The sequence below is a fragment of the Triticum urartu genome, chromosome 2A (assembly GCF_056163025.1).
Source record: "Triticum urartu cultivar PI428250 chromosome 2A, HENAU_Tu73, whole genome shotgun sequence".
In the NCBI taxonomy this organism is placed as follows: domain Eukaryota; kingdom Viridiplantae; phylum Streptophyta; class Magnoliopsida; order Poales; family Poaceae; genus Triticum; species Triticum urartu.
Genome location: NC_141874.1, coordinates 4,431,113 through 4,443,353, shown reverse-complemented (window position 1 = coordinate 4,443,353; position 12,241 = coordinate 4,431,113). Strand labels below are relative to the sequence as shown.

General features: G+C 45.0%; 1 protein-coding gene across 1 annotated transcript; it reads right to left on the bottom strand.

Annotated features, from left to right (window-relative positions):
• Positions 1–258: 258 nt before the first annotated feature.
• On the bottom strand, positions 259–3,050 carry LOC125534455 (G-type lectin S-receptor-like serine/threonine-protein kinase At2g19130). The gene is made up of 2 exons (XM_087539319.1): positions 599–3,050; positions 259–432 (listed from the first exon to the last, which is right to left on the bottom strand). The coding sequence occupies exons 1-2, from the start codon at positions 3,036–3,038 to the stop codon at positions 272–274; spliced, it is 2,601 nt and encodes an 866-aa protein (XP_087395445.1). The 5' UTR covers positions 3,039–3,050; the 3' UTR covers positions 259–271.
• Between the last annotated feature and the right edge of the window lie 9,191 nt (positions 3,051–12,241).

The following is a 12,241-nucleotide window of genomic DNA, read 5'->3' as shown; positions in this document are numbered from 1 at the left end:
ACTTTTCTCATAAAAAGAGAAAAAAAACAATTATCTCCTCTAGTATCCTATTCCAGCCCCTTCCTAGCTATAGAAGTATTGTGCATGGTCTCGGGGTCCGCATGCAGGTGGCCATGGCCAGCAACGAGCTACGGCACCTGTTAGAAATAGTGGGCTTGGCCTAAGCTATGCATGGATCCCAATAAGTACGAGGTACAACCCGATAATACAATTTAAGTTGCATGCTACTATTATTGTGCATATAAACTTCAATGATACTCAGTGTAATAGATCATCTGCTAAATTGGGAGTTTTCGTCCATCACGCAGCCCCTGGAGGGAAGATTTGCTCCATGATTGTAGGTTGTGATGCGTCTTCCTACATAGTGTGAGCTTCGTAATTTGATTAATTTGAAATCTTCCAGATTCTCCGCCTCTTCTGAACTTTGGTCAGCTACAGATTGGCTAGCACACCTATATAGAAATAGAACATAGTTAGGTTGTTCGGCATGCTAGCAATGCTTCTGATGGTACTATAAAAAGGCAATAGCTGAAAAGGTTGGCATGTTTCCTGCATCTATTCTTGGACTATAATAACGCATGTTTTAATAAATATGTACAAATAAAATCTTGCTTACATTCTGAGTGTGGAGTCCCAGCAATAGCTTGAAGAAATCTTGGCACTGGGGGTATGTCAACTTCAAGAAAACCTTCTAGATATTGAACAACTTCGGCCATGCTAGGTCGATCAAACTCATGATCTTGAATGCACCAACACGCAACCTTGAAAGCTCTTTCAACCTGTTCCAAACTGATATCACCGTGTAAATTCTGGTCCACCAAACTCCCCACATCGCCCTTATGTAGCTTAGTTGCAACTAGCACAGGGAAATAAATAACATCAATATCAGAAGTACTGTTTCCACCCGAGTTTCTCCTTCCTGATATGAGTTCCAACAAAATCATGCCATAGCTATAGACATCAACTTTTGGTGTGATAACAGTTCCGCTAATCCATTCAGGCGCAAGATATCCTACAGTTCCTCTCATTGTCGTGAGAACTCGACTAAAATCCCTTCCAAGAAACTTTGCCATCCCAAAATCTGCTATTTTCGGGACAAATGAAGCATCAAGAAGTATGTTCTCAGGCTTAATATCACAATGTATAATGCAATCCTGGCAACTATCATGCAAGTAGACCAATCCTTTAGCAACTCCAAGAGCTATCTGATACCTTATGGTCCACGTTAGTTTCATTTCTGTATGATTACTCTGAAATAAATGAGAATCAAGAGAATGATTTTGCATGTGTTCATAGACAAGCAACCTACTATCCCTCTCAGTACAAAAGCCAATTAGTTTAACTAAATTGACGTGTTGAATGATTCCAATTGACATCACTTCAGCTCTGAATTGCTTCTCTCCTTGACGAGAACCATCGAGCCTTTTAACTGCTATGGCACAAGAATCATTTAGAAACCCCTTGAATACAGAACCAAAACCACCTGCCCCTAGCTTCTCCGAGAAGTTTTTTGTTGCATGTTGCAAGTCAAGGTATCTGAATGAAGTAATGCCAACACTATCTTCACGAAAAATCATCCTATGAGCAGACAAACTCCTTCTTCTCCTAACCATTAATAGAAAGAAGAGTGACAATAGACTAAAGAATGCAAAACTTGCACCAACAGACACTCTAATGATCAATGATCTTCTGTTGTTGTTGTTATTGTTGTCCAAGCTCGTTTGCACTTCTTTGGCGGCAAGGCGAAGGTAAAGAGTGGCTCTATTACTATTAACCGTGTCATTGCATTGTTTTTGTATCATATTTATTAACTCGCCATTCCAAACAAAGCATTCATTGTTATCATAGGAGTATGCAGTGCAAGTGCAATCTCCTAGACAAACTTGTGCACATCTGTCTGCATTCCTAGCATCCTCTATATTGTTGCCATTATTGGGTAATACAACACATGTCATAGGGTGGAACATGTCTTGTATACTTATGGTTTTGTTGATCCCACAATTTAATGGAGTATTTCTCACACAACCTCCTGTTCGTTCATCTAGCGCCCAATCTTTTGGTGATCTAATGGAGAAGCCCTTCATACAGTTGCAGAATGGAAGTGTATAATCATTACAAGTGGTGAAAGGCCCGCAAACATCAAACACATCACACTGAAGCATGGGGAGAGCATTGACCATTCTCCAACCCTCTGAGCTTTCAACCCAAATGAGTGACTTTGTTTGACCCGAGACATCCAACACATTATGATAGTAATCAAATAACTCATGTGATTTGTCATATCTAAAGTACTTCTCTTGGTCATTGTTGACAAGTGTATAATTCATATAGTTTTTGTACGCCATCATATTCATCACCGAGGGGAAGTACTCGCCGTTCCATATCCCACTCGACCAATATGGTATGGATGAGTCCCTTAGTGTATATATGAACTGATCTGTACCATTTGGGTCTAACTGGTCGATGTATCTTCCGGGAGCTAGGTCAATGGAATTTTTCCTAGAAACTAGACGACGGTTCAAACCAGTGACTTTGTCCCAACCCAGTTTCATGCCAGGGAGGAGAGTATCAGTGGGGTAGTCAAAGCTCTGCCACAACACATTAGATGAGTTTGAGGAACTCTGCAAGATGAAGTTGCCATTGTTCAACAGTATTGCGATGGTGTCGTTGGTTGTGGCATTTGTTTGGGCAGACCAGATTGTGGATTTGGTGGCTTGGTTCAAGATGACAAGATTGCCATCACTGATGATTGTTAGCATCGATGAGGCAGGGTCTATGATTGGGTTTTCACCATTGGCGACCCATACTGGAGTTAGCTTGGGGACCTTGTTGAACCATATGCCTAGATACCAGTTGAGGGTGTTTTGGGACGACTTACTGCCTGTCTGGAAGAAGCCAAGTGCAAACTTGCCGTTGCTGGAGATGATGGTGTTGTTTCCCGCAAGTACTCCGCCAGATGCAAGGGTGTCCATCGCAGCACCACACGCGGAGAGATGCGATGACAAGAGAAGCCCGAGAAGGATCACGGCAAGAGACATGCTCAAGGATTGGTGGAGGCAGTATTGTCAAGAGGTTTAGGATGGATGCTATGTTTTGTTCAGAAGTGAGAGTATAAATACACCGTGAAGCCCAAAAGGTCAGCACTACGTACCCTCAACAACAGATAGTTCGTGCCAAAAAACAAAATGTTGGTTGTATGACGTTGGTCAACATTCCTAGCGAACTAGTTTTTGAAATCCAGCCTTGTTGAAGAAGGTGTAATAAAGGGGTGTGGTCAATGATTCGAAGTGCTGGCCGGCTGTAGGATTACGCATTCTGGGGCTGCTATGCATGTTTTAGCTTCACTAGTTTCAGCAGTTAGAATGATTCTATTCGTCTAAGATGATTACGCATGGCGGTTGTTATGCCTTACGCATATGCTAATACTAGTACGAATGGACGGCTAACACTGTTTAATTTCAGCAGTTGACATCTAAACCTCCAAGGCGTCAGAATGGACAGCTAGCCCGGCCGCCGGTGCACAATCTATCTGTTGACCATTTCAGACGCGCTGCTCTCACACCGTGTTAGTGGCTGCCGTAGCGGTGCAGGTGCCGTACGTTTCTCGTTTTGCGGAGTCGTCGCAAATTTTAGCTGACTTGTGCAGAGCTGAGGATGCTAGAAAACTTTCTTCCCAAGCCCCTACCCTGATAAACCTTGCCCAGTCATACGCGTCTTACAAAAGTTCCACTCCCTCTATCTCATAATATAAGAACATTTTTTACACTAGTGATGTTGGGGACCTTGGTGTTGTCTTGGGGACCTTGTTGCACTACACTAGTGTCTATGATTGGGTTTTGACCATTGGCAGCCCATATTGGTGTTATCTACTCCTTTCTTGTAATATAAGAGTGATTTTGACACTGGTGCGCTAGTGTCAAAAATGCTCTTATTTTATGGGATAGGGGGAGTATCTGGGCCTGTGATCAGTTTTTTCAATCCCTTGATCAGTTTTCTCTCCGGTGGTCACTTGATAGGTCTTCTTTTTTGGTTCACCGATAATAGATCGGATTGCATCGCCCATCATCATCGTCCTCACGTGCCTCTACTTTGACTTCGGCATCGACTCTAAACCGGCCAGTTCGCCACAAACCGTTCGGCAAGGCTGGACGCGCCACACAAGGACTGCCTTCATGCGTTGCTATCGGCCGCTTGTTTGCAACGTCTCCATCTCCAGTCCGTCTTCGTCTACATGGTCTCCACGTCTTCGTCTGCGTGTCTTCCCCACCATGGCGCGTATAGCGCCGCCATTGGTTTGGTCGGTCTTGGGCTCTTCGCCAAGCACGCGCCTACCACCGATCGAGCCACGGGTTGCCGCTGCGTCGTCCCTACAGGCAGCAGTGTCGCCGCCCCGAGGTCCTTCCCGTGGCTGCCATGACCCGCATGCCGTTTGCATCGTTGACCCTTCGGGTCGTCATGCAAAGACACATGGTACACGCCGCTACCCCAAGGTCCTCCCCGCAGCTACCTGGACGCACACACTGCCACTGCGTCGCCCCTTTGGGCCGTAGCGCCGTGGCATGCGGTCCACGCCGCCGCCCCGAGGTCTCCCCCACTGTCGCCTCGACATGCGCGCTACCGCTACTGTTGGAAATATGCCTTAGAGGCAATAATAAAAGCATTATTATTATATTTCCTTGTTCATGATAATTGTCTTTATTCATGCTATAATTGTGTTATCCAGAAATCGTAATACATGTGTGAATAACAGACACCAACATGTCCCTAGTAGGCCTCTAGTTGACTAGCTCGTTAATCAACAGATAGTTATGGTTTCCTGGCTATGGACATAAGATGTCATTGATAACGAGATCACATCATTAGGAGAATGATGTGATGGACAAGACCCAATCCTAAACATAGCATAAAGATCGTATAGTTCGTTTGCTAGAGTTTTGCAATGTCAAGTATCTTTTCCTTAGACCATGAGATCGTGTAACTCCCGGATACCGTAGGAGTGCTTTGGGTGTACCAAACGTCACAACGTAACTGGGTGACTATAAAGGTATACTACGGGTATCTCCGAAAGTGTCTGTTGGGTTGACACGGATCAAGACTGGGATTTGTCACTCCGTATGACGGAGAGGTATCACTGGGCCCACTCGGTAATGCATCATCATAATGAGCTCAAAGTGACCAAGTGTCTGGTCACGGGATCATGCATTACGGTACGAGTAAAGTGACTTGCCGGTAACGAGATTGAACGAGGTATTGGGATACCGACGATCGAATCTCGGGCAAGTAATATATCGATTGACAAAGGGAATTGCATACGGGGTTGATTGAATCCTCGACATCGTGGTTCATCCGATGAGATCATCGTGGAGCATGTGGGAGCCAACATGGGTATCCAGATCCCGCTGTTGGTTATTGACCGGAGAGTCGTCTCGGTCATGTCTACATGTCTCCCGAACCCGTAGGGTCTACACACTTAAGGTTCGGTGACGCTAGGGTTGTGAAGATATGTATATGCAGTAACCCGAGTGTTGTTCGGAGTCCCGGATGAGATCCCGGACGTCACGAGGAGTTCCGGAATGGTCCGGAGGTAAAGAATTATATATAGGAAGTGCTGTTTCGGCCATCGGGAAAAGTTTCGGGGTTACCGGTATTGTACCGGGACCACCGGAAGGGTCCCGGGGGTCCACCGGGTGGGGCCACCTATCCCGGAGGGCCCCATGGGCTGAAGTGGGAAGGGACCCAGCCCTTAGTGGGCTGGGGCACCACCCCTAAGGGGCCCATGCGCCTAGGGTTAGGGGAAACCCTAAAAGGGGGGCGCCCCCTTGCCTTGGGGGGCAAGCCCCCCACCCTTGGCCGCCCCCCCCTAGGAGATCCATCTCCTAGGGCCGGCCCCCCCCCTTGGCACCCCTATATATAGTGGGGGAGAGGAGGGACTTGATGCTACGCTTTTGGTGCTTCCCTCTCTCCCTGTTACATCTCTGTCTCTTGTAGTATAGGCGAAGCCCTGCTACTGTGACGCCCTGCATCCACCACCACGCCGTCGTGCTGCTGGATCATCACCAACCTCTCCTCCCCCCTTGCTGGATCAAGAAGGAGGAGACGTCTCCCGTCCCGTACGTGTGTTGAACGCGGAGGTGCCGTCCGTTCGGCACTTGGTCATCGGTGATTTGGATCACGTCGTGTTCGACTACATCATCCCCGTTCTTTGAACGCTTCCGCACGCGATCTACAAAGGTATGTAGATGCATCTGATGACTCGTTGCTAGATGAACTCCTAGATGGATCTTGGTGAAACGAGTAGGAAAATTTTTGTTTTCTGCAACGTTCCCCAACAGTGGCATCATGAGCTAGGTCTATGCGTAGTTCTTCTTACGCGAGTAGAACACAATTTGTTGTGGGCGTGGATTTGTCAACTTTCTTGCCGCTACTAGTCTTTTCTTGCTTCAGCGGTATTGTGGGATGAAGCGGCCCGGACCAACCTTACACGTACGCTTACGTGAGACCGGTTCCACCGACTAACATGCACTAGTTGCATAAGGTGGCTGGCGGGTGTCTGTCTCTCCCACTTTAGTTGGAGCGGATTCGATGAACAGGGTCCTTATGAAGGGTAAATAAAAGTTGACAAATCACGTTGTGGCTTTCACGTAGGTAAGAAAACGTTCTTGCTAGAACCCTAATTCAGCCACGTAAAACTTGCAACAACAATTAGAGGACGTGTAACTTGTTTTTGCAGCAAGTGGTTTGTGATATGATATGGCCAAAGTTGTGATGAATGATGAATGATCTATATGTGATGTATGAGATGTTCATGCTATTGTAATAGGAATCACGACTTGCATGTCGATGAGTATGACAACCGGCAGGAGCCATAGGAGTTGTCTTTATTCTTTTATATGACCTGCGTGTCATTGAGAAACGCCATGTAAATTACTTTACTTTATTGCTAAACGCGTTAGCCATAGTAGTAGAAGTAATACTTGGCGAACAACTTCATGGAGACACGATGATGGAGATCATGATGATGGAGATCATGGTGTCAAGCCGGTGACAAGATGATCATGGAGCCCCAAGATGGAGAACAAAGGAGCTATGTGATATTGGCCATATCATGTCACGTTTATTATTTGATTGCATGTGATGTTTATCATGTTTTGCATCTTGTTTACTTAGAACGACGATAGTGAATAAGATGATCCCTCATAACAATTTCAAGAAGTGTTCTCCCCTAACTGTGCACCGTTGCTAAAGTTCGTCGTTTCGAAGCACCACGTGATGATCGGGTGTGATAGATTCTTACGTTCACAAACAACGGGTGTAAGACAGTTTTACACATGCAAAACACTTAGGGTTAACTTGACGAGCCTAGCATGTGCATAGACATGGCCTCGGAACACAGAAGACCGAAAGGTCGAGCATGAGTCGTATAGAAGATGCGATCAACATGAAGATGTTCACCGACGTTGACTAGTCCGTCTCACGTGATGATCGGACACGGCCTAGTTAACTCGGATCATGTAATACTTAGATGACTAGAGGGATGTCTAATCTAAGTGGGAGTTCATTATATAATTTGATTAGATAAACTTTATTATCATGAACATTAGTCTAAAATATTTTACAATATGTCTTGTAGATCAAATGGCCCACGTAGTCCTCAACTTCAACGCGTTCCTAGAGAAAACCAAGCTGAAAGACGATGGCAGCAACTATACGGACTGGGTCCGGAACCTGAGGATCATCCTCATAGCTGCCAAGAAAGATTACGTCCTACAAGCACCGCTAGGTGAAGCTCCCGTCCCACAGAACCAAGACGTTATGAACGCTTGGCAGACACGTGTTGACGACTACTCCCTCATTCAGTGCGGCATGCTTTACAGTTTAGAACCGGGGCTCCAAAAGCGTTTTGAGAGACATGGAGCATATGAGATGTTCGAAGAGCTGAAAATGGTTTTCCAAGCTCATGCCCGGGTCGAGAGATATGAGGTCTCCGACAAGTTCTTCAGCTGTAAGATGGAGGAAAACAGTTCTGTCAGTGAGCACATATTCACTATGTCTGGATTACATAACCGCTTAACTCAGCTGGGAGTTAATCTCCCGGATGATGCCGTCATTGACAGAATCCTCCAGTCGCTTCCACCAAGCTACAAGAGCTTTGTGATGAACTTCAACATGCAGGGGATGCAAAAGACCATTTCTGAGTTGTTTTCAATGCTGAAATCAGCAGAGGTAGAAGTCAGAAAGGAACATCAAGTGTTGATGGTCAATAAAACCACCAAGTTCAAAAAGGGCAAGGGTAAAAAGAACTTCAAGAAGGACGGCAAGGAAGTTGCCGCGCCTGGCAAGCAAGCTGCCGGGAAGAAGCCAAAGAATGGACCCAAGCCCGAGACTGAGTGCTTTTATTGCAAGGGAAGCGGTCACTGGAAGCGGAACTGCCCCAAATACTTAGCAGACAAGAAGGCCGGCAAAACAAAAGGTATATGTGATATACATGTAATTGATGTGTACCTTACCAGTAATTGTATTAGCTCTTGGGTATTTGATACCGGTGCAGTTGCTCACATTTGTAATCACAGCAGGAACTACGGAATAGGCGGAGACTGGCAAAGGACGAGGTGACGATGCGCGTCGGGAATGGTTCCAAAGTCGATGTGATCGCCGTCGGCACGCTACCTCTTCATTTACCTACGAGATTAGTTTTAAACCTCAATAATTGTTATTTAGTACCAGCTTTGAGCATGAACATTGTATCGGGATCTCGTTTAATTCGAGATGGCTACTCATTTAAATCCGAGAATAATGGTTGTTCTATTTATATGAGAGATATGTTTTATGGTCATGCTCCTATGGTGAATGACCTATTCTTTATGAATCTCGAACGTAATGCTACACATGTTCATAGTGTGAGTACCAAAAGATGTAAAGTTGATAATGATAGTCCCACATACTTGTGGCACTGCCGCCTTGGTCACATAGGTGTCAAACGCATGAAGAAGCTCCATGCAGATGGACTTTTAGAGTCTCTTGATTATGAATCATTTGACACGTGCGAACCATGCCTTATGGGTAAAATGACCAAGACTCCGTTCTCAGGAACAATGGAGCGAGCAACCAACTTATTGGAAATCATACATACTGATGTGTGCGGTCCAATGAGTGTTGAGGCTCGCGGTGGCTATCGTTATGTTCTCACCCTCACTGATGATTTGAGTAGATATGGATATATTTACTTAATGAAACACAAGTCTGAAACCTTTGAAAAGTTCAAGGAATTTCAGAGTGAGGTTGAGAATCAACGTGACAGGAAAATCAAGTTTCTACGATCAGATCATGGAGGAGAATACTTGAGTCAAGAATTTGGCACACACTTAAGAAAATGTGGAATAGTTTCACAACTCACGCCGCCTGGAACACCTCAGCATAACGGTGTGTCCGAACGTCGTAATCGCACTCTATTAGATATGGTGCGGTCTATGATGTCTCTTACTGATCTACCGCTATCTTTTTGGGGCTATGCTTTAGAGACTGCCGCATTCACTTTAAATAGGGCTCCGTCGAAATCCGTTGAGACGACACCGTATGAATTATGGTTTGGAAAGAAACCTAAGCTGTCGTTTCTAAAAGTTTGGGGATGCGATGCTTATGTCAAGAAACTTCAACCTGAAAAGCTCGAACCCAAGTCGGAAAATGCGTCTTCATAGGATACCCGAAAGAAACTATTGGGTATACCTTCTACCTCAGATCCGAAGGCAAGATCTTTGTTGCCAAGAATGGATCCTTTCTAGAGAAAGAGTTTCTTTCGAAAGAAGTAAGTGGGAGGAAAGTAGAACTTGATGAAGTGTTACCTCTTGAACCGGAAAATGGCGCAACTCAAGAAAATGTTCCTGAGGTGCCTGCACCGACTAGAGAGGAAGTTAATGATGATGATCATGAAACTTCTGATCAAGTTGCTACTGAACTTCGAAGGTCCACAAGGACACGTTCCGCACCAGAGTGGTACGGCAACCCTGTCTTGGAAATCATATTGTTAGACAACGGTGAACCTTCGAACTATGAAGAAGCGATGGCGGGCCCGGATTCCGACAAATGGCTAGAAGCCATGAAATCCGAGATAGGATCCATGTATGAAAACGAAGTATGGACTTTGACTGACTTGCCCGTTGAAAGGAGAGCCATAGAGAATAAATGGATCTTTAAGAAGAAGACAGACGCGGATGGTAATGTGACCATCTATAAAGCTCGGCTTGTCGCTAAGGGTTATCGACAAGTTCAAGGGGTTGACTACGATGAGACTTTCTCACCGGTAGCGAAGCTAAAGTCCGTCCGAATCATGTTAGCAATTGCCGCGTTTTACGATTATGAAATATGGTAAATGGACGTCAAAACGGCATTCCTTAATGGTTTCCTTAAGGAAGAATTGTATATGATGCAGACGGAAGGTTTTGTCGATCCTAAGAATGCTGACAAGGTGTGCAAGCTCCAACGCTCGATTTATGGGCTGGTGCAAGCATCTCGGAGTTGGAACATTCGCTTTGATGAGATGATCAAAGCGTTTAGGTTTACGCGGACTTATGGAGAAGTCTGCGTTTACAAGAAAGTGAGTGGGAGCGTTGTAGCATTTCTCATATTATATGTAGATGACATACTTTTGATGGGAAATGATATAGAACTCTTGGACAGCATTAAGGCCTACTTGAATAAGAGTTTTTCAATGAAGGACCTTGGAGAAGCTGCTTATATATTAGGCATCAAGATCTATAGGGATATATCGAGACACCTCATAGGTCTTTCACAAAGCACATACCTTGATAAGATATTGAAGAAGTTCAATATGGATCAATCTAAGAAGGGGTTCTTGCCTGTGTTACAAGGTATGAAATTGAGCTCGGCTCAAAGTCCGACCACGGCAGAAGAAATAGAAGAGATGAGTGTCATCCCCTATGCCTCAGCCATAGGTTCTATTATGTATGCCATGCTGTGTACCAGACCTGATGTAAACCTTGCCGTAAGTTTGGTAGGAAGATACCAAAGTAATCCCGGCAAGGAACACTGGACAGCGGTCAAGAATATCCTGAAGTACCTGAAAAGGACTAAGGAGATGTTTCTCGTTTATGGAGGTGACGAAGAGCTCGTCGTAAAGGGTTACATCGACGCTAGCTTCGACACAGATCTGGATGACTCAAAGTCACAAACCGGATACGTGTATATTTTGAATGGTGGGGCAATAAGCTGGTGCAGTTGCAAGCAGAGCGTCGTGGCGGGATCTACGTGTGAAGCGGAGTACATGGCAGCCTCGGAGGCAGCACATGAAGCAATTTGGGTGAAGGAGTTCATCACCGACCTCGGAGTCATACCCAATGCGTCGGGGCCGATCAAACTCTTCTGTGACAACACTGGAGCTATTGCACTTGACAAGGAGCCCAGGTTTCACAAGAAGACAAGGCACATCAAGCGTCGCTTCAACTCCATTCGTGAAAATGTTCAGGATGGAGACATAGATATTTGTAAAGTGCATATGGACCTGAATGTAGCAGATCCGTTGACTAAACCTCTCCCTAGGGAAAAACATGATCAACACCAGAATTCCATGGGTGTTCGATTCATCACAATGTAACTAGATTATTGACTCTAGTGCAAGTGGGAGACTGTTGGAAATATGCCCTAGAGACAATAATAAAAGCATTATTATTATATTTCCTTGTTCATGATAATTGTCTTTATTCATGCTATAATTGTGTTATCCGGAAATCGTAATACATGTGTGAATAACAGACACCAACATGTCCCTAGTAGGCCTCTAGTTGACTAGCTCGTTAATCAACAGATAGTCATGGTTTCCTGGCTATGGACATAAGATGTCATTGATAACGAGATCACATCATTAGGAGAATGATGTGATGGACAAGACCCAATCCTAAACATAGCATAAAGATCGTATAGTTCGTTTGCTAGAGTTTTGCAATGTCAAGTATCTTTTCCTTAGACCATGAGATCGTGTAACTCCCGGATACCGTAGGAGTGCTTTGGGTGTACCAAACGTCACAATGTAACTGGGTGACTATAAAGGTATACTACGGGTATCTCCGAAAGTTTCTGTTGGGTTGACACGGATCAAGACTGGGATTTGTCACTCCGTATGATGGAGAGGTATCACTGGGCCCACTCGGTAATGCATCATCATAATGAGCTCAAAGTGACCAAGTGTCTGGTCACGGGATCATGCATTACGGTACGAGTAAAGTGACTT